Source organism: Odocoileus virginianus, chromosome 14, assembly GCF_023699985.2.
Source record: "Odocoileus virginianus isolate 20LAN1187 ecotype Illinois chromosome 14, Ovbor_1.2, whole genome shotgun sequence".
NCBI lineage: Eukaryota > Metazoa > Chordata > Mammalia > Artiodactyla > Cervidae > Odocoileus > Odocoileus virginianus.
In genome coordinates this window covers 757,873-782,294 of record NC_069687.1, presented here as the reverse complement: position 1 = coordinate 782,294, position 24,422 = coordinate 757,873, and the positions used below count along the sequence as shown (strand labels likewise).

The window sequence follows — 24,422 nt, the reverse complement described above, 5'->3', positions numbered from 1 at the left end:
TATTTGGAGGTTTTCTAGGCACATTTCTGTTATTGACATCTAACTTAATTCTGACTTGGTGAACTAATACATTTTAAAACTTCATTATTTCTAAATCTACTGAGGCTTGTCTTCTTGCCCAGTATGTGGTTTATCCCTGGGTGTTCCACGTGCACTTAAAAACAATGTGTTTCCTGCTGCTGGTGGGTGGACGTGTCAGCTGGGTCGTGCCCGCTCCGATGTCCTTACCGTCACCTTGTCTGTCCGCTGTGACAGGCGTGCTGAACTCTAGACTATAGCTCTGCATTTGCCTGCTTCTCCTCACAGAGAGGGTAGGCCTGTGTCTCCACTAGGGCTGGGGGCCTGGCCGTTCTGGAGCGGGGAACAGGGGTCCCCAGGCAGTCAGGCCAGGGCCTTGCTGCCGTGCCTTGCATGGGAAGGCAGGTCTCTGGGCCGGCGAGGGCGGGGAGGCAGCCCGAAGGACCGCATCCCCGTCCTCCGTAGGCGCGGCGTGCTGCACCTCCACGAGAGCCAGGGAATCGACGACCTGGGCCCTCCCCGCTGGCAGCTTACCTCCTGCCTGGTGCTGGTCATCGTCCTGCTCTACTTCAGCCTCTGGAAGGGGGTGAAGACGTCCGGGAAGGTGAGGGGGCAGGGCTTGCCAGCTGGGGAGTGGACAGGTGGCTGTGGTTGAGGAATGGTGTCAGGAGAGTGGTTTCAGCACAGGGGGAATCACAACAAAATATCTGTGCTGATGAAGATATTTCAGTCCTTGTCTGGGTGCCCAAAGTAACGATCGCCCAAACGCACCCATCACTTGGGCTAACACTCCTAGTCATGTTCCAGCCCCCGAAGCCTTCTAGTGGTGCTATGCTCTGCCTCGCCCATGACCCCGAGTCCATCTTTCACACACGATCCACATTTGCACAATCAGTGAGATGCAAATCGCCCGCATCTCACTCATTGGAAATCCAGACACTGCTGCCTACAGCCATGGCCCAAATGCAGACAGAGAAGGCCCCATCCCTGCCAGACTGTCCTGTTTCAATCCCCGGGAGAGACAAACAGGAAAGAGGGTACTGGGCGGTCCCTCTCCGGGGGCATTTGCTGAGCTGGCATCCTGGGACTGTCCGGGACACCGGGCTTGCTAATCCAAGGCCCTCTGTCTGAGCACATGCCATCAGTGTGACCCTGTGCCCAGCCCTGCCCACGGTGGCCAGTGCAGTCGTGACGCGTGCTCTCCCCAGGTCGTGTGGATCACAGCTACCATGCCGTATGTGGTCCTCTTTGCACTGCTCCTGCGAGGCATCACTCTCCCGGGGGCCGTGGATGGCATCAGAGCGTACCTGAGCGTGGACTTCCACCGGCTCTGTGAGGCCTCGGTAAGTGCACCCTCCACTCACGGCCCGTCCAGCGGGGCTGGCAAGGTGGGCCGTTAGTCTTTCTGCATCTCGGGCAGGAAACGCTTTGCGTGGGGTGACCTGCCGCGCCCAGCAGAGTTCACTGTCCAGGTGAGAAGGGGCCGTGTGGGCACAGCACGGAGCTGAAGGGACCAGGGTAAGAGGATTAGGAGAAGGGGTCACCCCGGCCTCTGCAGGGAGAAGCCAGGGCAGCTGCCCCTTGGCCTCCTCACCTGGGCTATCCACTCCCTGGAGGAGCCCTCCTGGGTCCTCAGATGAGCACCTGGGGGTGGGGGTGGGGCGCCGTCTGTGCCCAAGGGTGTTGTTGCCCAGCTGGACCGAAGCCCGAGCTCTGGCCCCGGCATATCCTGAGCTGGGCTGAGGTGCTGGCTTGCGTGAACGAGTCCCACCGCGGGGAACCAGACTTTGTGGTCAGACACCCCGATGCCCACACAAGGTGGTGATGTGACCATCTCGTGGACAAACTCAGTCCACCGTCCGGCTGCGGGTTTCCTCAGCAAAGGACGACATCATCTGGGCTGAAATACCAGGGCTCGGCGGGGCAGTGGAGGAGGGTGGCCGGGGAGGAAGAGAGAGAGGAAGAGGTGGCAGGGTGACAGCCCCAGGGGGTGGGGGTGGTCACTGGCGGGAGAAGGGGTCATTGGAAATCCAGGTGGACTACACTCGGGCAGCTCTCTAGACATGGGGCCCCAACAGCCACCCGGGGAGACTGGGCCACTGGGAGGGGCAGTCTCGGCTGGGGCGTGGGGGCCCCAACGCTGCCAGGTTGTGAGTCGGGGGCAGCGCTCATGGAGGGGAGGGCTGTGGGCAATGGGAGCAAAGCAGAAGAAGGGGCAGTCGGCAAGGCTGTGAGCCCCCAGGAGCCCCAGGGGAGGGGAGATGCAGAGTGGAGGCCGGACACTGAGGAGCAGAGAGAGGAGGGCACCTTGGCCACGGGCCCACAAGCCCACAGGGGGAAGGCAGCCCACCTGTGAAGCCCATGAGAGCTGCACACGTGTCTCCACGGAGCCAAGGGAGACGGACACGGGTGGCTAGGGGAGCGTGAGGTCAGTGGAGGTCCTGGGGCCCCACCGCAGAGCTGGGCCCAGGGCGCCGATGCATCAGTGGAGTGTCGTCCTCGGGAAACCCCACAGTGGGCGAGGTGTGCTGGTGGGAGGAGGTGGCCGTGGTGTCAAAGGCCGGGTGGGTTGTGACCTGGAAATCAGAGAAGAGTCAGGTGTCAGGGGGAAGAACGTACAGAACAGCTATCAGCCGTGTAAACAGATTCGTCTCTGAAGCAGAAGGAGGTGGAGACCAGAGGTTGGCACAGGTGAGGTTGATAGGCAGACGGATAAGACAGACAGACAGCAGAGTTCAGATGGATGGATGACAGGGAACAGACAGGCAGACAGTGGATGGTGGGTGGATGACAGACGTCGGTGGCAGGCAGTGAGGAGTGGGACTGCCCTGAGTGTCCCCTCCTCTAACATCCCGTCAGCGTGGGCAGGAAGGGACAAAGTCAGGACAGAGCTGTGCACAACCGCTGGGTTCCTGGGAGCCCTTGGGCCCAAAGGCCTGGTCCCTGCACCCCCAGCTCAGAGGGCAGAGCCATTCCTGTCCCCCCCTCCACAGGGTCCTGGCTGACCTTTGCACCGCCGCCTCCAGGACGAGGCGGGGGTGGGCCTCACCAGCTTGGCAGCCATCCTCTGCTGTCCCTGGGGCTGCTCCAGGCCCAAGTGCTGCCTGGACACCTCTCCCCAGGGTCAGGGTGGCCTCCCTCAGAGGTTGAGTGGCCCTGGAATCTTCCTGGGGGCTGGGCAGTGTGAGGGCAGGTCCCATTAACTCCCCTGGGATGTGATTAGGGGCTGGCTCAGATTGGGATGCAGGCCCCCAGCACCTTCCCAGGCTGTCTGTCCCCTGGGGGTTCAGAGGTAGCGACTCGGTCCAGGGGCCACAGTGGGAGGCCTGGCCAGGGTCCCCTCTGGTGCAAGCCAGCAGGATGGGGGCGAGTGGCCAGGGCAGAAGGACCGTCAGCTCTGTCCCCTCTCGTGTCCCTGGCGCCACAGGCCCTCTGACATGGAGATGGACCTCCATCTCCCGGGGGCCATTTGTAGGTCTTCATGGGGACGAGGGCACCCCCTTTGGGGTCAGTGCCCCTGTCCTCGGTCATGTCCAGGCTCTCGGCCATTCATCTGCAGCTCTTGAGCCCCTCTGCTGGGCAGGTGGGGTCTGGGGTGGGACCCACACTGTGCTGTCCTGGGGAGGGGGGACTCCATCCCAGCAGGGGGAATGAGTCCAGGCAGTAAAGGAAGGGCCGGCCTGGGTCGGCCCCAAGAGGCTGCCCAGCGGGTCCCAGGGTGGGCTGTGGGCGGGACCCAGGCTGGGTCCTGGGGCAGCAGTGAGCAGAGGCCTGGACAGATGGCCGGGAGGTGCCTCTGGGTGGGTGAGCCACACGTGCTAAGGCTCTGGGGTGACCACTGGCCACAGAGGACCTGGGATTGCAACAAGGCAGGGGCCCCCAGTCCCCGGGCCACCAGCCCGTGTCTGCAAAAGCCTGCTGCCCAACAACCAGCACCTTGACCCCCTGCCCACTCAGCCACTCCAGGCCTCGAGCTAAAGCCTGGTCATGCTATTCTCAGTGTTGGGGTGACCCGGAGGCTCTGGGTGTGCTGCCCAGAGGACTGAGCCACATTGGTCCTGGTGTAAGGACTCCGTGTCCAGCCCCCTCAGTGGGTCATGCTCAGGTCAGCTGCCCTGTGCCCCCAGTCAGGGGCTCTGAAGTCACAGCTAGGGAACCTGGCCTACAGGCCTCATCTCGGGCTGGGGGACTTTGGGAACAGCCCCCAGGACCCGCCCATCCCCACCTTCCACGCAGCGGGCCTGGCCCATCCCCGAGGGCAGGTGTCCGCTGTCCTCCTCACCCCCGCCCCAGGCTCTGCAGGGCCCAGGGGCGCCCACATCACCATCACCAGGTCGTAGGGTGGTCTCTGCACCACCCTGACCCGAGCAGTTTGTGTCCGAAGTCTGAAATAGCGCCTCGGTCCAGTATGGGCCACATGGCCTCATTGGTCACGTGTGTCAGCTGCCCGGATGTCACCTGTGCCACCTCCAGTGAGTGCAGAGCTTTGGAGCCACGCTGGCGCCACGGGCCTTTCTGCGTGTGCCGTCGTGGGCTTCCACGGGAAGGCTGGGGGGGGGGGGGCGGGCGCTGGGTGGAGGCACCAGCATCACACAGCCCTGTCATAAATTCTGCTCTTACCCGGGTCGTGGGCCCACTGAAGTGACCTCAGGCCCCGCACCAGGACGCAGCCGCCTTCTCCTCAGGCCCGCTCAGGTTTATTCCCTGGGGTGACATTTGCTCACTGACAGTGATGCCGAGTTTAAGTATGACTGTTCCTCAGAGCCCGTGGCGCTGAGGGCCCAACCCATGACCCCGCCTCTCCCCAGGCTGGCCGTGGCCCCACGGGTACCGCTCCCATCGGGGACGGCTCACCCCACTCTGTCTCCCTGTGGGGACCGCTCACCCCGCTCCGTCTCCCTGTGGGGAACGGCTCACCCCGCTCCGTCTCCCTGTGGGGAACGGCTCACCCCGCTCCGTCTCCCTGTGGGGACGGCTCACCCCGCTCCGTCTCCCTGTGGGGAACACTTACCCCGCTCCGGCTCCCTGTGGGGACGGCTCACCCCGCTCCGTCTCCCTGTGGGGACGGCTCACCCCGCTCCGGCTCCCCTCAGGGCCTGCTCACCCCGCTCCGTCTCCCTGTGGGGACGGCTCACCCCGCTCCGTCTCCCTGTGGGGACGGCTCACCCCGCTCCGGCTCCCTGTGGGGACGGCTCACCCCGCTCCGGCTCCCCTCAGGGCCTGCTCACCCCGCTCCGTCTCCCTGTGGGGACGGCTCACCCCGCTCCGGCTCCCCTCAGGGCCTGCTCACCCCGCTCCGTCTCCCTGTGGGGACGGCTCACCCCGCTCCGGCTCCCCTCAGGGCCTGCTCACCCCGCTCCGTCTCCCTGTGGGGACGGCTCACCCCGCTCCGGATCCCCTCAGGGCCTGCTCACCCCGCTCCGTCTCCCTGTGGGGACGGCTCACCCCGCTCCGGATCCCCTCAGGGCCTGCTCACCCCACTCTGTCTCCCTGTGGGGAATACTTACCCCGCTCCGTCTCCCTGTGGGGAACACTTACCCCGCTCTGTCTCCCTGTGGGGACGGCTCACCCCGCTCCGGATCCCCTCAGGGCCTGCTCACCCCGCTCCGTCTCCCTGTGGGGCCGCTCACCCTGTCTCTCCGCTCCTGCAGGTCTGGATCGATGCAGCCATCCAGATATGCTTCTCGCTGGGCGTGGGCCTTGGGGTGCTCATTGCCTTCTCCAGTTACAATAAGTTCACCAACAACTGCTACAGGTGAGCCCCGGGCTCTGAGAGAGGCCTCTGGAGTCCCGTGGGGGCGACTGACCCGGCGGGGGGAGTGTCCCTGACCGGGAAACTCTGTGTCCCTGGGTGAGGGGAGGGGAAATGAGCTGTGCTTACAGCCCCTTAACCCGCGCATGGAAATGAGACGGGAAGCGATGGGCCAGGGCTAGTTCCTGCTGAAGGGAGGCTTTGAAGCAGGAAGACGCTGTCTCCTCCCTGGGGGAGGCTTCTCAGGCCCCCCCAGGCCCCTCCTCTGCCCAGCTCAGCCGCCCCATCCTCCTAGCATCCAGGGTCCGGCTCCTCACCCCTGTCCCCCACAAGGAAGGGCCTGTGCGTCTCCCCACCTGGCCTTCACTGAGGGAGCCGGGGCCCCGGGGCACCCCAGACCCCGCGGAGCCCCCGGCAGAGTCAGCACCGGGACAGGCAGGAGCGTGGCCGTGGCACGTGCCAGAGCCCCAGCAGCCTGCCAGCCGGCACGGCCGGGCCCAGGAGGACCTGAGCGGCCTGCAGCCACTTGCCGGCCCAAAATCCTTCTAAAAACACAGAAAGGATTTCCTCCGGGACTGCTTTCTTTGACCTTTGAGCCAGTATTTGTCTTCTTTCATATCGTGAGGATAAAAATGCGGTTAAAAATACAAAGGCAGTGTGCGCAGCAGAATGGCCAGACTGACCCCTACCCAGAGGTCCACACAGAGGTGATGTCTGGATGGCAGGCCAGACAGCGGCTCCCGAGCTCACCCTGTGCCCACCCAGGTCTGTGAAGGTCCTTGCACTCGGGCACCTGGGAGGGCTGGCCCCGCAGTGCCCCCTCCCTGCTCTGAATTCTCGGCCCTCAGAGTGGGGTCCCCGGGCCAGCATCCCTGACCCCCAGGCATGTAGAGGGAACACAGCATCGGGGGCCCACCAGACCCACCACGTCAGCACCTGCATCTTAACAATTTCCTGGGAGGCATCTCCAAGCCCTGCCTGGCAGCCCTGTGGGTCATGGTGGGGAGCCCATGGTCACCTGGGCTGCCCACCAGAGCCCAGCTTTGCCTGTGGGATCGTCTCGCCATCAGCGCTGAGTCGAGAGTCCCAGGAGCTCCTTGGTCCCCAGGCAAGCGTTGTGGCCAGCGCCCAGAGCTGCTCAGCAGGGGGTCCAGGTGGGAGGCTCACCGCTGTCACCGGGCGCCAGCCTCCCTCCAGCAGGGCAGCCCAGGACAGGCTCTGGGGTCACAGGAGGGGCCGGCCTGCACGTCTGGGGAGCGCCCCAAGCCCGCCGGCACCAGACAGCCAATTACGAATAATGACGGGAAATTGCAGTGGCGCCCGGCCGGGCTGGGACAGCGTGTCTTGTTCCTGCAGAGATGCGATCATCACCACCTCCGTCAACTCACTGACGAGCTTCTCCTCTGGCTTCGTGGTCTTCTCCTTCCTGGGGTACATGGCCCAGAAGCACAGCGTGCCCATCGGGGATGTGGCCAAGGACGGTGAGTGGTGAGGTCCCTGCCCACCTGCTCCCGGCCGCCCAGTTCTCAAGTGCTTCCCTGGCCACCCAGTTCTCAAGTGCTTCCCTGGAAGCTGAGAGGGACGTGTGCGGGCGCCCAGGGCCCTTCCCAGGAGCAGCTGACGCAGCGGAGAGCAGGGTACCTGGGCACACAGCACCCACCGCCTCCATGCGCTCCCAGCTCCAGCCTCCTCAGTCCTGCCTGCTGGACGTCCAAGGCCGGGTCGCGGTTGGTCCTGCAGCCACTTGGGCTGCAGGGTGAGGATCCTGTTCCCCCCACCTGGTGGGGGACGTGCAGCTGAGGGCTCGGAGCCGTTCCAAGCGGCACAGACGCTGGACCTCGGTGTGGTCAGCCAGAAAGAGGCTGGGCTGGTTTGGACACCAGCAGTTACTCTGTTCCGAAGCTTTTCCCCCAGCCCTCCAGGGGCCTTGGCATATACACATGGGAGTAGGGTAATAGCAGAGAAACCCCCGGAGTCTCTGGCACACGGTGGCGACAGAGACCCCTGTTCCCAACCTGCTCACCCAGCCGATGCGGATAGGAGTGTCCGCAGACGAGGGGTCAGCGGAGGAGGGCGGGCAGCAGAGTCGTGGGCACCAGTGACTGGCGACACGTGGGTGACATGGGGAGCAACCTGGGCCAGCAGGAGAGGACTGGGGGCCCCTGGGCCAGAACAGGGTGCTGGAGGGCCCTGATTGCTGCGCCCTGGGCATTCCGTGTTGGGGGAAGGTCTGCTGGTGCTAGATCCTGGGTGGAAGGCATGACTGAGGCAGTCTGGAACTGGGTCAGTCCAGGACCTGGGCCCGAAATCGCTGCTGGCCCCACTGGCCTGCAGGGTGCTCCTCTCCTCCTGGGTCTTCTTACTCTTGAGCAGGAGGGTGACGTTGGCAGAGCAACCAAGGAGAGCAGGGGCCTGATCCCACTGGCGCCCTGAGCGCTCAGTGGGTCAGCCCATCAGTCCATCTGTCGAGTGTGGGAGCCCCACTTGGAAAGAGTGGGGAACAGAGTTTGGAGCCGGGCGGACAGGCCCCTCTGAGTCTGGCAGAAAAGCTGGGGACCCGGATGGATTTCCACGTGCTTCCAAATCCACTCTCCTCCAGGAAAAAAAATCCAATAAAGGCAGGAAAGGGAACCTAATGCAAATAAGGACGGAGCAGTGGAATTTACTCACCATTGCATTTATGCATTTTCACCAGCTTTTGCCCTTTATTATGATAAATAGCAATAGTTTGCAAGAATCCCCATTAACCCCTGAAAGTTAGCTGACCGTCTTCATTGCATTTCCCAGAAAAGCAAAGTAAATGTCATTTATGGCTCTAATTCTCAAGAAAACAGGGGGAAATATTAACCCAGGAGCAAAAATGAGAGGTGAGGATACTGGCCTTAGTCCAGCCAAGCTGATGGGCATCTTCCAGGCTCCTGGTGCTTAGACTTTAGGGCTTTTCAAACCATCCTCCTGTCCCACTCGCATCAGAAACTTCACTCTTTCCTGTGGTGTTGGGAGCCCCAGAGGCCAGGTCAACACCAGGCCCCCTGACAGACCTTGGAGGTGGAGCCTGGCTCCAGCCTTTGATGCTCTAGAAGCATCAGTAAGTGCCCATTCCTATCGTTCCTATCGGCTGATGCCTGACCCAGGCTCCACTGAGAACGGGGAACCAAGAAACTGGTAAGTTGTACGTGCGTGAGCAAGCTCTCAGAGGCCACGCAGCACTTCTTGTAAAACTAATCCTGAAAGTGATCAACTGGCAGTTTCCTGTGAGGATATTCTTTACTCTGGGGTCATTTGCAGTCAAAGTGCCCGAGTCCTGACCGCTCCCACCCCTCCCCACCTCCACCCAGATCCCACCTGCTGGGGGTGAGGGAGCTGGCGTGGGCCCCGGTGTCCCCACTCCCAGAAGTGTGTCTGAGAGACAGTCCGAGGGGACAGAACCACGCCGTGTTGCAGGGAGCACGTGGAGAAGCCGCGCTAAGTTGTGGCATCTCTGTAACAGCACGTGGTTTTTAAAGATCACACTTAAGAGTCGTATGCTGGCACAGAAAAGAATACCATGTGGGCTGCCTGACCACAGCGAGTGTGAGTGTGAGTGTGTGAGCAACAGGCACAGGAAAGCAACCGGGAGGCCCCCAGGGTCTGGAGAGAGGAAGCACAGGGCCCCCTGGGCAGCCCCTCCCACCCTCCAAGCACAGGGCCCCCCCGGGCAGCCCCTCCCGCCCTCCCCCTGCTGGGGTGCCCCCTCTTGTAGGGGCACAGGCTGTGGAAAGGGTCGAGGGCTAGTGGGGACAGAGCAGAGCCCTGGCTCCAGAGTCCTGGGCCCTGAACTCAAGGAGGGAGGGCTTTGCAAGGAGAGCAGTTTTTGCACCACCTTAGGGCCGGGTTGTGGGCGGGGGGTACCCGGAAGGTCAGCCCGGGGTAAACGGAGGGTCTGCTCTCAGGGCCTGGGCTGATCTTCATCATCTACCCTGAGGCGCTGGCCACGCTTCCGCTGTCGTCCATCTGGGCCGTGGTCTTCTTCGTCATGCTGCTGACCCTGGGCATCGACAGCGCCGTGAGTGATCTCCACGCTCCGCGTGCCCTGGGGCCCCGCTGGGGACAGCCAGCTCACCTGCCGCCCTCTGGGGCCAGCCTGGAGACCCCCGGGGCCCCACAGTTCCTGGGGAGGGCTCTTCAGACCAGCTCTCCCCTGCTGCCCCTGGGAGCGGGGCGAGTCCCTGGCAGTGGGGGGAGAGTAGGGTGCTGCAGGAAATGGGGGCCACACAGCACCCAGCGAGGCCCGGCCTGACTCCAGCTTTGCCTGCCCCGTGGCCGCCAGCATGGGGGGGTGCCCTTTCAGGGTTGGGGGGGCAAAGGCTCCCACCTGGCCCACTGGACATCCATCCTGTGGTGGCCCTGTGGGCCCTGGGGAGGCAGACTCCCTCATGCTCCTCCTCCACGCAGCCTTCTGGGCACCAGCAGCTGAGATCTCAGGTCCCGTGTTCCCCTCCCCCCAGCTTCCTGGAAGGAGGAAGGAGCCCCCAATCCTTCCCCTGTGAAAGCTGCTTCTCCCAGTCAGCCTTCTCACCCGCCCCCTGGGTGGACACCACCCATGGTGGGTGAGTCCCGCCAGCCCCAGAGGAGGTAGTCCCAAAAGAGCAGGGCAGAGGCTTCTTGGAGGCCAGACTTCCTGGAGACACCCCCTCTGGACAGTGCTGAGAGTCAGGAAGGCCGCGTCAGAGAGGACACAGCCAGTGGCCAGGCCAGGCCTCCTGGGAACAGAACTCAGCTGTGCCGTGGGGCAGACACTTGCTTAGAGAAGCCGGGCGGAGCTGAGCCTTTGTGGCGACGCAGGGGGTGGTGTGACTCTGGCCCCGCAGCTCCCCACCAGAGGGCGGGACGTCCTCCGTCTCCAGTGGCCGTGTCGGGGGAGCAGCCCTTGGGGGCCAGGGGTGCTCTCTGCCCCCCGGGACCCTGTGCGGCTCCCGGCTGAGCACGTGGGTGGAGACGCCCGTATGGGGGAGCAGCCCTTGGGGGCCAGGGGTGCTCTCTGCCCCCTGGGACCCCGTGCGGCTCCCAGCTGAGCACGTGGGTGGAGACGCCGCAGGCGGCCCCCAGCCCCCGCTCTGTCCCGGCTGCAGATGGGCGGCATGGAGTCCGTGATCACCGGGCTCGCCGACGAGTTCCAGCTGCTGCGGCGGCACCGGGAGCTCTTCACGCTGCTCGTCGTCCTGGCCACCTTTCTCCTGTCCCTTCTCTGCGTCACCAGCGTGAGTGCCCGCGCCGCCCCGGACGCCATCTCGTGAGCGCCTGCTGCGGCAGAGCGGGGCGCCCCCACCCCCACCAACAACCCGTGGCCTGTGATGACCCACGGGTGTCCGTGCTCACATACCCGGTGGCCTTGAGTCAGGCAGGGCGGCGCCCACGGCCACTCAGAGCCCCCGCGGTCGCATGCAGGCCCCAGGCGCCTGAGGGCCTGGTCCCCAGTGTTTCAGCACCTGGATAGCTCCCTGCGAGGCGCCCTTGGGTTTGTGGGGCAAGAGGGTTGGGGGGCTTCCCTGGGGGCTCAGCTGGTAAAGAATCCACCTGCAATGCAGGAGACACTAGTTCGATCCCTGGGTTGGGAAGATCCCCCGGAGAAGGGCAAGGCTGCCCACTCCAGTATTCTTGGGCTTCCCTGGGGGCTCAGCTGGTAAAGAATCTGCCTGCAGTGCAGGAGAGCTGGGCTCACTCCCTGGGTTGGGAAGATCCCCCGGAGAAGGGCAAGGCTGCCCACTCCAGTATTCTGGCCTGGAGAATCCCATGGACTATATAAGACATGGGGTCACAAAGAGTCGGACACGACTGAGCGACTTTCACTTTCACCCGGGCTTGGGACAGGTTTCTCCGGGGGCGGGGCCCAGGGCCCCCTTCATCACAGAGGCTCTGCCATGGTTGGCATTTACCGGTTTTCATCCCTGACTGTACCAGGAACCCTGGAAAAGCGGGGGAGAGGTTGGTTGTTTTGTAATAGCCAGGTTCCCACGTGGCTGCTCGTGGACTGAACTTAAGTTTCTTTCCTGAGTGACACTCCATAGAGAGAAAAATAGAAGGTGTCTGTAAGCTGGCACCTCAGGCCAGGTTCTTGTTTTCGGAGGAGCACTTCTGCAGGCACCCCGAGCTTAGCAGGTGCTCCCCTCCGTCCCCCCACTCAGGGCGGCATCTACGTCTTCACGTTGCTGGACCACTTTGCGGCCGGCACGTCCATCCTCTTCGGGGTGCTCATGGAGGTCATCGGGGTGGCCTGGTTCTACGGTAAGAGCAGAGCCCTCAGTGGGATGGCACGCTCCCACTGGTGGGACCAGCGCCTCTGCTGCGTTGTGAGCGGTCAGCCCAGCATCCTCGGGCTGGTCACTGGGCACCCAGCGGCCCTGCGTCGTGGGCAGGCTAGCATCACAGAGTGGGGCTTGGCTGAGGCTGTTCGGTTGGATCCGTGAAGGCAGTGAGCTTGGACGGCACCCTGAAGCTCCCCTGTGGTCAGGGCACTCGGTGTGATCCTGGGCTGGGCCTGGAAGAGGATGACATGCTCGGCTCTGGGTGCCGCCTGCCGGTGGAGGCAGTCTCTGCGCCCCGCTGAGCAGAGCCCCGGCACCAGGGAGGCAGGGGAGCTGGCCGAGGGGACGTGTCACTGGGCACGGGTCACCAGGGCCCTGAGCTGATGGGAGGGAAGAGACAGTAATGTTCAGTACGTGCGCCAACGCTCAGTCTCAGGCCAGAGCTCCTGACTCCGCACGACGGCTCTACCGGACTCCTGACCCCCCTCTCCCGGGTCCAGCACTCATCCGTGCGTTAGGACTGGGAGCCCCTCAGGGTGGGGGACCAGCTGGTCAGCAGGTGGTCCCCAGAAGAGGCCCAGCCTGCAGCCGTGTGCCCCTGCCCCTCCTGCGTGTCCACCGTGTTTCCCTGGATGTCCTGATGCAAGTCTGACAGCAACAGAAAGCCGCCCTGCAGAAGCTGTGTCCTTCCCGGCCCGCCACCCGTAAACCCCGGGCTAGCTCTCCGTTTCTCTCCCGGAGCTTGGGTCCTGGTACCGCTTGGCTCACCTGACCAGGCATTCTTGAGGACATTAGCCATGAAGGCCCAAGATAACAGGCATACTTCTTGCATGTGTGTGCGCTCCGGCCAAAGCCAGAGGTCTGTGCTGTTCAAGAACCGCAATCTTGAGGCAGCCCTGGTGCCACGTGAGGGGTCACGACCTCTGCTTCAGCCCTGGAGTTATAACCCAAAAAGCACTCTAGCATTGAGAGGCTTAACAGACAAATAGTTCGTATTCCAAGAACGTTTTTCCAATTACATTCCCTTTTCTACAGAAAAGGGAAATATCAGCCTCTCTGTACTTTCACCGGCACCTGGAATCAACACCTCATCTACAGTTTTAGATTGTAATCTCCCCAAATCAACCCTAAATGTCCATTGGAAGGACTGATGCTGAAGCTCCAATACTTTGGCCACCTGATGTGAAGAACTGACTCATTGGAAAAGACCCTGACACTGGGAAAGACAAGGCAGGAGGAGAAGGGGACGACAGAGGATGAGATGGTGAGATGGCATCACCAACTCGATGGACCTGAGTTTGAGCAAGCTCCGGAAGATGGTGAAGGACAGGGAGGCCTCGAATGCTACAGTCCATGGGGTCGCAAAGAGTCAGACACGAATGAGCGACTGAACAACAACATCCCAAAATAAAACCTCAGAGAAAGAAAGTGCCGCAAAGGTATCCAGCAGCCATGAACACAGCAGAGCTGGTGGAGGCCCAGGGGAGGTGGCCTTGCCGCAACCACACGCTCCCCACAGCCTCCGAAGGCAGAGACCGGGCTTTCTGCAGAAAGCAGTTCACAGCCAGAGCACGCTGGCCTCTCAGTGCCCTAAGGTCCCTGTGGTCTCCGGATGGGCCGGCATGGGAGGGGCTGCCTGTCCCGGACCTGCCCGGGAGGCCCTGGGGGACACCCCGTCTCTGCGGGCCTTTAGGTTCAGCCTCCACCCTGCCTCCTCACTCCCCCTCTGATCCGAGGTCTGGGGATGGGGCCGGGTGTGCAGAGGGAATCCTGCGTGGAGCTGTCTCTCTGATGTCCCTGTGTGTGACGTGAGACTGTCCGCAGGGTGGGAGAAATCATCGTGAGATCTGGAGAAACTGGCCCATCCAGCTTCTAGCAGGAGCTTCCCCTACCATGTGATGACTGTATACGTGTAATGAGATATAGTTCAGCCCTAAGCAGTGGAACACTCGGACAGCTGCTCCTGCGTGGGGGCGTGTACAGGACGCTGTGCTCGGGGACACGAGCCGGTCACAGAAGGGCAACTCCCCCGGGAGGTCCCTGGATGGGCCAGGGTCACAGAGGCTGGAAGCAGGACCGGGAGGGGCCGGGCCCTCAGCTGGGGAAGGTGAGGAAGGCCTGGGGATGGTCGCGGGCATGGCCGCACAGCTGACTGTGCTTCAAGCCGCTGAGCTGTGCGCGCGCAGTGGTTAACACGGAAAGCTTCACGTTATGTATGTTTTACCGTGAATTTTGTAAAGGAAAAAAATGTTCATTACGGAGGGGAGGCAGGGGTGGCCGCGGGCCTCGGAGAGGAGGGTGGGAGCCCCACAGGCTCTCCCTGGCGGCCGTCAGTGACGCAGGGTCACCCTGGGGACGCGCACAGGCGCGGGCGGCGTGACCCCCCAGGCGGCCTGGCAGCACCGAGCGCCGGGCTCCGGGGGGCGGGGGGCCTGTCTGCGGGCGGGCCGCGCTGACGCCCTGCCTGGGCCCCTGCAGGTGTGTGGCAATTCAGCGACGATATCAAGCAGATGACCGGGCGGCGGCCGAGCCTGTACTGGCGGCTGTGCTGGAAGTTCGTCAGCCCCTGCTTCCTCCTGGTGAAGCCCCGCCCTCCGCCCCGCCCACCCTCCGCCCCTCCGCCCCGCCCACCCTCCGGCCCCTCCGCCCCGCCCACCCTCCGGCCCCTCCCGCCTGCCCCGGGGCCAGCGGGGGCGCGTGTGCCTGAGGCTGGGGGAGGGGCTCCCCGCTGTTACAGGACAACCCCCCCCCCGGAGGGGCTCCCCGCTGTTACAGGACAACCCCCCCAGGGCGGGAGTCCGCAGGTCTCGGAGCTCGGCCGGGAGGGCGGGCTGGCCCCCCAAACCCTCGGGTCTCCTGAAGGCGTGGCCCCCACCCTGGGCCCACCGAGACAGCCACGCGGGCGGCCAGGGTAGTCCTCGCCCAGCTGAGACCTGTGAGCGCGGAGGTCGTCAGCCGCTCTCTGCCTGGAGGCCGGGGAGGGCAGTCAGCCTCGGGGTCAGTGGGCGCCCGGCCGCCAGGCGGCACGGGAGTGGACGGGGTTCACTCACGGCGCGAGCCTGGGCCTCCCCGACACGTGCAGTGACTGCTCCTGGTCTGGGCCAGGCTGGGCAGGCTCAGGCTCGGGGGCAAGTACCCCTGCGGCCTGTTGGTTGGAACCCGGCCGTGCGTCCACACCACGGCTGCAGGGCCGGGTGACCACGGCTGCAGGGCCGGGTGACCGCGGCCAAGTTCCGGTGGCTCAGGACCCCTGACTGTCCCCCCTACCCAATGGGGCCGTCCAGCCCTGAGCACAGAGGCCAGGCAGATGGGGACCAGCAGATCTCAGCCCCCTCCCCCACCCAGCCAGCCCAGCCCCCCGGGTGTGAGGGGATACGGGCAGCCCCAACCCCCAAGGGCCAGCAGGAGAGCACGTGGAGCGGAGGCGAGGCTCCTGGTCCAAGCCCACTCAGGGGTCACCGCTCCTGCTTCCAGACAGCGAGGTGTCCTGCTTCTCCCCACGTGGTAACCCGGGGATTATGGAGGGCAGCGAGAGAGCCCCTCCCATCAGCCCTGAGACGCAGGGGGATGTGCCCCCCAGCGCCAGGGCCTGCTGCCTCAGGCTGTCGTGTGGGGGAGCCTCCTCCAAAGTCCCCGCTCGGGAGCCCCTGGCCCCAGCTGCCCCTGACCCTGTTGCTCGGTTTCAGTTTGTGGTCGTGGTCAGCATCGCGACCTTCAGGCCCCCGCACTACGGAGCCTACGTCTTCCCCGAGTGGGCCAACGCGCTGGGCTGGGCCATCGCTGCGTCCTCCATGTCTGTGGTCCCCATCTACGCCGCCTACAAGTTCTGCAGCCTGCCTGGCTCCTCAAGGGAGGTGCGTACCTGCACAGGGCCCCCTCTCCTGCTCTCCCCTCTCCCCCTCTCCTGCTCGAGGCTGTCGGCGAGGTCAGGTGGGACTCGCAGGCCTACTCCCACCGGCTGGTCTCGGACCAGCAGGAGAGTCTGGAGTGGGCGGTGACTATGCTAGGCATGAGGGCTGGGGGTGCGGGCGCTGTGCCTGTGTGTGTATCTACACCCATGTGTCTCTCTGGCTGTGTCGTGTGTGTGAGCCTGTGTGTCCTCACGTGGGCAGGCACATGTGTGTCCTCGCCTGCGGGTGTCTCTGGGTGTGAGCACGCCCGCTCTGCATTGTGCGGACGGTCATGGTCTCAGGGTCGGGACGGACTCGGGACCAAGCCCACCCAGGGCTGAGCCAGGGCAGTGGGGACGCCAGGCAGGACCTCCATGAGGGCGGAGGTGGCTGGGCCTCTGCGTCAGGCCCACTGCTGTGTCCCCTGTGGAGCGGGGTGTGGGGGGTGACCTGTGACCCGAGCACAGGGGTCTGTCTGCCTCCCACTGTGGCGCCGGGATTCCTGGAAGAAGAGATGGAGACCATAGCCCCACACGTGCTCTCGGAGCCCTCAGACGCTGCTCGGTGCCCGATCCCAGTCTCTCTGAGGAACACGGGGAGTGAAGCCCCTGGCTATACCCAGCAGGTCCAAGCGTTCCCCGAGGGCCACGCAGCATCTCTCTGGCTTGGACGCAGAGGCGGGGGCCCCTCACTGGCTGGCCCCCGGCCCGTCCCTCATCGTCAGGCAGGCCCAGCCCAGGCCCCTGCGGCTGCAGCAGTGTCAGGCAGTGGAGGCCCCGCTCACAGCCCCCTCGCTGGCCTCCAGGCGGCAGCCCTGCAGAGAACTGGCCCTGGGAGAGACCCCTCTATGCGGGCTGGGGAGGGGGGCCTGCAGGCCAGTGGGCTGGACCTCCCGCCGGCCAGACTCTGCTCCCTAGAATCTCAGCACTGAGGTGGGGGGCTCAGTGACAACCGGAGGGGATGCCCGGCCCCAGACAGTCCCTGGTCCAGCTGCTGAGAGGCCCGGGGGGAGCTGTCCAGGGGGACAGGCAGCGGGGGGGAAGCAGCGTCCCCTCTGGCTGTGAGAGACGGACAGTGGGGCCTCCTGACCCCCACCCCGCGGAGCCCCAGGAGCTGCTGGACCCTGCGGGCCCCGGTGTCCGCAGGGTCCGCCACCGAGACTCCACGCCCAATCCTGGTTCCCTCCGGTTGGCCTGGACTTTCCTCCAGGGCCTAAGGAGACCTGGCCGTCAGCCCCTGCCCTGCGTGTCGGTCACCCCGGACCAGCCCACTGTGCTGGGCCGGCACCCACGGCAGCCCCTTCTCTTCTAGAAACTGGCCTACGCCATCACGCCCGAGACGGAGCACGAGCGGGTGGACAGCGGGGAGGTGCGCCAGTTCACGGTGAGTGCCTCGGGGGGCTCCTCCCGCCCCAGGACGCCAGCGGCGGCCACAGGCGCTGCCCGGCCCAGTCCCTCCAGCAAGCGGACACTGGCTCAGACAGCCTGCAAGGGGCATGGCTGGGCGGGATTAACGGACAGAGAACGTCGCTTCCGGAGACTGCAGGGTGGCTGACTTGGCGCAGGACACGCTGTTCGAGCTTTGTCTTCTGTCTCCTTCCTTCCAACTCTGATGTCTTTATTTCTTCTACTTTCATTAGTCTACTCTGTCACACCTTAACTAACTTCTTAATTTAGACCCTGGATCATTAATTTTCAACCTTTCTTCTTTCCCCACATAAGCATTCAAGGCTAAGAATTTCCCACAAAATACTCTGGTGGCTGCATTCCATAGCTTTTAACATAGCATTTTGTTTATTATTTAGTTCTAAACATATTTTAGTTTTCGTTGTGACTTCTTCCACCCATGAGTAGCTTGTAACTCTGTCTGAAACCCCCAAATACATGGGGATGGTCTATTTTTTGTTATTCTTTTCTAAATTAATTTTATTGTGTTCAGACACCTTTTTACCCATTCTTTGAAGTCTGTTAGTGCTCCGTTGTGGCCAAGTACCTACCCAGCTTTTATAAATGTCGCTTGTATTTTTAGATGAGATGTCTTCTCCAAGTGTTGATACACAATTCTCCTTCTGTCCATTAGATCAGGCTGGTAACTGTGTTGTTCAAATCTTCTACGACTTTGCCCATTTCAGCTCTGTTCGGCCATCAGTAATCAGGAGACATTTATGGAATATCCTACCGTGAAACCGTATTTGTCCGTTTTCCCCTGTAGTTCTACTGGATTCCACTTTATCTGACCTGAACCAGTTTTCTGGGACTGATATGGGCTCAGGATTATCAGTCTTCCTCGTAACTCAGCCTGTCCTCTCGCCCTTGAGGTACTTTTGCTCTTAAAGTCCTTTTTGTCTAGAGGACTATAGCTGCACAAGGTGTCTTTAGAGTTTACGTAAAATGTCTTTTGTAATCTTTTAACTTCCAACTTTGCAGTCATCCTAAAATGTAGGTGTCTTTTGCAAACCTCGAATACACTGAAATATTTTAGTCTGGCAATTGGGCAGATTAATCTATTTACCATTGTTGTGATTACTGATATGGTTGGGCTTGATTCTGCTATCTTTTTAACTCTGTTCCATTTTTTTGATGTCTATTTTTCTCCTTTATTGTCTTTTATGATTGATTTTGGAGGATTTGTTTTCTTATTCTACTCTTTCCTCTCTATTTGTTTGAAACTTATATGCTTTATAAATTTTATGCTTGTTTTTAAAATTGTACTATGTGTATTTCTTTTAAGATTTTTTTGATGCGGACCATTTTTTAAGTATTTACTTATTTGGCTGTGTGTGATCTTTATTTGCTGACACAGCTTTGTCATGTGGGATATTTCATTGCAGTGCACGGACTCTCTAGTCGTGGCAGGTGGGCTCCAGAGTGCACGGGCTCAGTAGTTGAGGCCCCCAGGTTAGTTGCTCCACAGCCTGTGGGGTCTTAGTTCCCTGACCAGGGACTGAACCCATGTCCCTTGCGTTACAAGGCAGGTCTTACCCACTGAGCCACCAGAGAAGTCCCTGTAACAAGCATATTTCTCTTCAAGTATAAAGTTAAGCATTATATGAACCCCCATCCTGATTATCACAAGGACTTAAATTTTCCTCCTATTGAGTAATGATACTAATAATTAATAATTTTGGTGTTTAGTCGCTAAGTCATGTCTGACTCTTTGTGACGCCATGGACTGCAACACACCAGGCTTCCCTGTCCTTCACCATCTCCTGGAGCTTGCTCAAACTCTTGTTTGTTGAGGCAGTGATATCATCCAACCATCTCATCCCCTGCTGCCCTCTTCTCCTTTTGCCTTCAGTCTTTCCCAGCATCAGGGTCTTTTCCAGTGAGTGAGCTCTTAATTAATAATGAGCTATTGTTAGCCAGTGTTGCATTTATGTCTTTTTTAACCCACAAATTAGGCACTGTTACTATTGTTGTTATCGCTGTTTTCTCCAGAAACTCCTCTGGACGAGTGTGCACGTCCAGTGTTTATTTATTTGTTCACTGTACTTTTTGGCATCTACATCTTTCCTTGAAAGATCAATTTCTTGCCTCTCAAAAAGTATCCTTCAGATGTTCCTCTAAGGGAGTGTTTTTTAATCTGTTTATTTTTAATTGAAGCATAATTGCGTTACAGTATTGCGTTGGTCTCTACCAACATCGTGTATCTGTGAGTGCCTTTACTTTGCCCTCATTTATGATAGAGTTTGTGCAGCCATGCGGTTCTCGATTGAGTTACCGTCTCTCAGCATTCTGACGACAGGGCTTCTCCACCTGCCTCCCCACAGCCCTGCTGGGACGGGAGGTCCTGTGGGCGAGGTCTCCTGTGGGCAGGGTCTCCATGTCCTGTGGGCGGGGTCTCCATGTCCTGTGGGCGGGGTCTCCTGTGGGCGGGGTCTCCATGTCCTGTGGGCGAGGTCTCCTGTGGGCAGGGTCTCCATGTCCTGTGGGCGGGGTCTCCTGTGGGGCGGGGTCTCCATGTCCTGTGGGCGGGGTCTCCATGTCCTGTGGGCGGGGTCTCCATGTCCTGTGGGCGAGGTCTCCTGTGGGCAGGGTCTCCATGTCCTGTGGGCGGGATCTGTGTCCTCTATGTTCCCGGGACCCGTCCAGCTTTCTTTACCTTTGGGGCTGGTTGCAGTCTCCCTGTGATATGTCTGAGCACAGATTTCTGTTATTTGTATTATTACAAAACTGTTATAAGTAGTTTTATTTACGTATCCCTCCCAGAACATTTTGTGTGTCCGGGGTCTGTAAATTCTTGTTGTTAGTGAGTTCTGGGAGTTTTGCAGCTGAATGTTAAACCTCACCCCTCGCCTCTATGCAACCGTCCTGGGCTCTGTGTGTGATCGTCTCCCTGGCCCCTCGGGGTCTCATCCTCTGCCAGGGGTCTTTTAGGCTCTGTGTCCAGGTGCTCCATTGTGCATTGGCCTCCACGTGGCTGTTTCTCATTTATTTAGCCACATGACAAAATACACCCTTGTGAACGACCGTGCAAGCCCCGCCTTGACAGCAGTTCACACCCCCCTCCGCGCCAGCCTTCCTCTGCCCCCGGAGTCAACACCATCTCGATGCAGCTGGTCGTCTCCTGGGCCTTTTCGGCTGTGTGGTTATGTGCCATCTGTGGGTACCGCTCGGTTCCTGAGAAGTGAACTGTTTGGTCTCGGTCGTTTTTAACTTTATTGAAAGGGCTTCATGCTGAGTCCTGGAGCTCATCTCTCCAGAGCGTGGTCACGCACCAGGATTCATGCTTCTTATACACACAGTCCCCCGAGCCTCTTGGAACTGTGAGTTTACAGTTCTCAGTGTATTTGGAAATATTTGCTGTCATTTCTTCCATTTTTTCTGCCTCATCACCTTCAAGGGTTCCGATTACACACTTTAGGCTCTTTAATTCTCTTCCTCTGTGTGTTTCATTTCGCGTGCTTTCTGTTGCTTTTAGTTCATTAGCTTTTCACCTCGGTAAAGCCCCAGCTGCAGATAAGCCCACTCAGTGGATCTGTCATTTCACACACAGTAGTTTTCACCTCTAGAAGTCCACCCTGGACATTTTATGTCAGTCATGCCTCTGCTTAACTCTCTGGATGTGCAGTGCAGGTATGATCACTGTGCAAGGCCTTCATCTGCCAGTGTTAACATCTGTGTCTGTTCTGGGTCAGCATCAGTTGACTTTTCTCATAAGATGTTGAATTTTGCTGATGCCTTGCATGTCTAGTCATTTTTAACTGAATTCTAGATATTGTGAGTTTTACCATGTTAGAGCCTAGATATATTTGTGTTCCTTTATATATTCTGGGGGCTTCTCTTGTAGCTCAGTGGTAAAGAATCTGCCTGCAATGCAGGAGACCTGGGTTCAATCCCCAGGTCGGGAAGATCCCCTGGAGAAAGAAATGGCAACCCACTCCATTATTCTTGCCTGGAGAATCCCATGGACGGAGGAGCCTGGAGGGCTGAAATCCCTATGGTCACAAGAGTCGGACACGACTTAGCGACTAAACCACCACCAGATATTCTGGAGCTCTGTTCTGGGTCATCACTGAGTTACTTGGAGACACTTTGATCTCTGGGGGACTTGCTTGTGAAGACTTGTTAGGTGGGACCACTGCCGCATAGGATGTGGGGCTCGCTGTGCTCCTGATACTGGAGAAAGACCTCGGGGAACACTCTAGTCAGCTCCCTGAGACCCATGAGATGCTGCCGCCTGGCTGTGGGGCAGGCTCAGCTCCCAGTCTCTAAGTTTGGGAAATGTTCCCCGAGTCCTGCTGGGAGGGTCTCTCCTGCCTCGAGTGCCTGAGCATTCAGCTGAACCCTTGTGTCCCCGTGTGGATACCCAGAGCTCTGAGTGCTGCGCCCGCCCCTCTGGAGCTCCGTCCTGGGAACTGCAGCCCCCTGGGGCTCTCCCACGCTCACCCCATCTCACTAGCCCCCGGTTCACTGCCCCCCCGGGCTCCCCACCCCACGCTGCTGCTGGAAAGTCCCTGGAGGCTGCGAGAGGGAGCAGCTGGATGCCTCATCCTCCTGGTCTTTCTTGGTGTCTCTGTCCTTGGTCATCCAATCTCCTGCTGTCTGAAAATGCATTATATATATATTGTTCATTTTAAGTGGTTTTGGATGGTGGAGTCTATTAGGTCCCCATTACTCCATCTGGACCAGAAATACCATTGTTTCTCCTTCTTTTTGGCTGCGCTGCGCAGCTTATGGGATCTTACTTCCCCATCTAGGGACTGAACCCAGGCTCTCGGCAGTGAAAGCCCCGAGTCCTAACCACTGGACCACCAAGGAATCCCTGGACCAGGAATCTCTTTGTCTCTCTGGCCATTCTCTCTGACACTGCCCTGCCCACCCCCCGTACCCCCCACTGTGAAAGCTCCATCACCACCCCCTTCCTGTGCCCCTTCGCTGACAGGGGCCTTGTTCTCGTCTTGCTCAGGAAGCAGCCTTTGACCTCTGAGCTGTGCGGCTCTGTGGCCGTGTCCCCTCTAAGCCGTCTTTCACACGGCTGCCCAGCACCCTGAATGTTGCCAGCTCTCTGGTCCAGGGGCCTGAACTGGAGTTTCTGGCTCCTGCTGCCCACTGCTGTGTTTCTGGTGTCCTGGTCGCCGGCTCACGGCTCAAGCTGCCCTTGTGGGACCTCTGAGAGGCCTCTTCTCCCTCCCAAGAAGGTTGCCTTGGGCTTGTCCGTGGCTGGGACAGAGGGCCACTTCATCCCGGGGCTGGGTCCCAGCTGGGAGTCCCCAGTGTGCCCCCCACCCCGGCCTCGGCGCTGGCCTGAGGTCACCACGCAGCCACCGTCCCGGCCCCGGCCCCTGCTGCTCCGTCCCCACCAGGCCCTGTCCTCCGGCGGCCTTTGGGGCTGTAGTGTGTCCTAGGCTGGTCCCCAGAGGGTTGGGGAGGGCCCTGCAGTGGAGCCGCCTCTCCCCCTGCCCCCTCCAGCGATGGCCGGCACTATCTGAAACAAGCCCTGCACGTCTTTGTTTGGAAATGCTTACAAACACTCAGTTCTTGCCATTTAGTGGCTTGTGCTCAGAAACAGGCTGAACTAACAGCTGGGTAATCACAGGCAATGACATCTGTGGACAGCTAAATAGGGGCCTGTCCACCTCACCTATCCCCCGAACCGGGAACGAGGCCATATCCCACACCTGTGGGGTCACACAAAGCAGCCGGCACTGCGGGGCGCAGGGCTCCCCCGGGGCGGGACCGGGGGCCCCAGGAGAGAGGCTGCAGGGCGCGGGGCTCCCCCGGGGCAGGACCAGAGGCCCCATGAGAGAGGCTGCAGGGTGCGGGGCTCCCCCGGGATGGGACAGGACCGGAGGCCCCAGGAGAGAGGCTGCGGGGCGCAGGGCTCCCCCGGGACGGGCCTGGAGACCCCAGGATGAGGCCACTGCTGGGGGCCAGGGGGATCACAGGTTGCAGGCGGGCTGGCGGTGTGCGCTCTGGGACCCTCCCAGGCTTGCGGCGTCTGGTGTCTGCCCACAGCGGAGGCCACGGCGCCCGGGGCCGTGGGGCCACGTTCTGGCCTCTCGAGGCCGCCATGCTCTTTGTGAAGTAGTGACTTCCCTCCAGGAAGCGACCGGGGTGTCAGGTCCGTGGTGCCCAGGAGCTGCCCTGGTCCCCACCCCCGAGCTACGGCAGGGCCCCCAGCCCAGGAGCTGCCTTTGTCCAAGGGGCACCTCACTTCATGTCTCAGCAAACCCTGTTTCCTTTGCAGCTCCGCCACTGGCTCGTGGTGTAGGTGGATGGAGGAGGAAGACCTGCTGGGCGCCATCGGCAAGGACCAGGGCGAGGAGGGCCGCCCCGGACACGCACACATCTTTCCCTGGATGGGCCGCACCCTCTGTGCCCCGGGGGATGACCCGCCGTCCACCTGTCGCTGTTTGACCCCCTAGTCTGTGCTCATCCCGCAGGTAGAAACCACTGCGCTGTGTTCCATGCGTTAGAGCCGCCGCCTGCCCCCCGCCAGCCCACCAGGGCCCCCTGGAGCTCAGGCCACGCTGCAGGTCCGAGTGTGGAGGAGAAATAACAATAATTATAGGTTACGGGTTCTCTGCTGAGAATCCCAGCGCTCGCAATAGCTTCCTAGACCCTCTGTTTTGCTCATATTAAAAAACCCAAGTGTCATGTGTGGCCTTCTTGTGCAGCCGTGAAATGGGAGAAGCCACACAAAAGGTGACGCGGCACGTCCACACGTCCCCACATCATATGGGTCCAGTCCGAGCCCCCACGGGCAGGGGCCTGGGTGGGAGGCGGAGGTGCTGCCTATTTCCTTGTAGCTGAGAGAAGATTCAGTAAAACCTGTGTGGACCCCTACTGTCCCGCCTGACGTGGGTCCCAGCCAGCTCGCGGTCACCGCACCGCAGACCCCCAGCCACAGAGAAGGCGAGCTTGCCAGGAGCAGGGGCGCCCCTGCGGCTTAGCCTGGACCCCCCAACCTTAGGAGGGAGGCCTCGCCGGAATCTCGGCTCTTGGAGGCGCCCGTCTTGGCAGCTGCAGCTCTGCT

General features: G+C 61.0%; 1 protein-coding gene across 1 annotated transcript in view; it reads left to right on the top strand.

The window, feature by feature from the left end:
• Positions 1-24,047, top strand: part of SLC6A3 (solute carrier family 6 member 3) — a 34,658-nt gene extending 10,611 nt beyond the window's left edge. The window contains exons 5-15 of the mRNA XM_070476438.1: positions 484-622; positions 1,227-1,361; positions 5,670-5,773; positions 7,127-7,251; positions 9,703-9,815; positions 10,882-11,010; positions 11,935-12,034; positions 14,533-14,633; positions 15,741-15,908; positions 17,256-17,327; positions 23,634-24,047. Of these exons, the coding sequence (XP_070332539.1) occupies positions 484-622; positions 1,227-1,361; positions 5,670-5,773; positions 7,127-7,251; positions 9,703-9,815; positions 10,882-11,010; positions 11,935-12,034; positions 14,533-14,633; positions 15,741-15,908; positions 17,256-17,327; positions 23,634-23,657 (1,210 nt within the window). The 3' untranslated portion in view covers positions 23,658-24,047. The remainder of the gene's footprint in view (positions 1-483; positions 623-1,226; positions 1,362-5,669; positions 5,774-7,126; positions 7,252-9,702; positions 9,816-10,881; positions 11,011-11,934; positions 12,035-14,532; positions 14,634-15,740; positions 15,909-17,255; positions 17,328-23,633) is intronic.
• Positions 24,048-24,422: the final 375 nt, after the last annotated feature.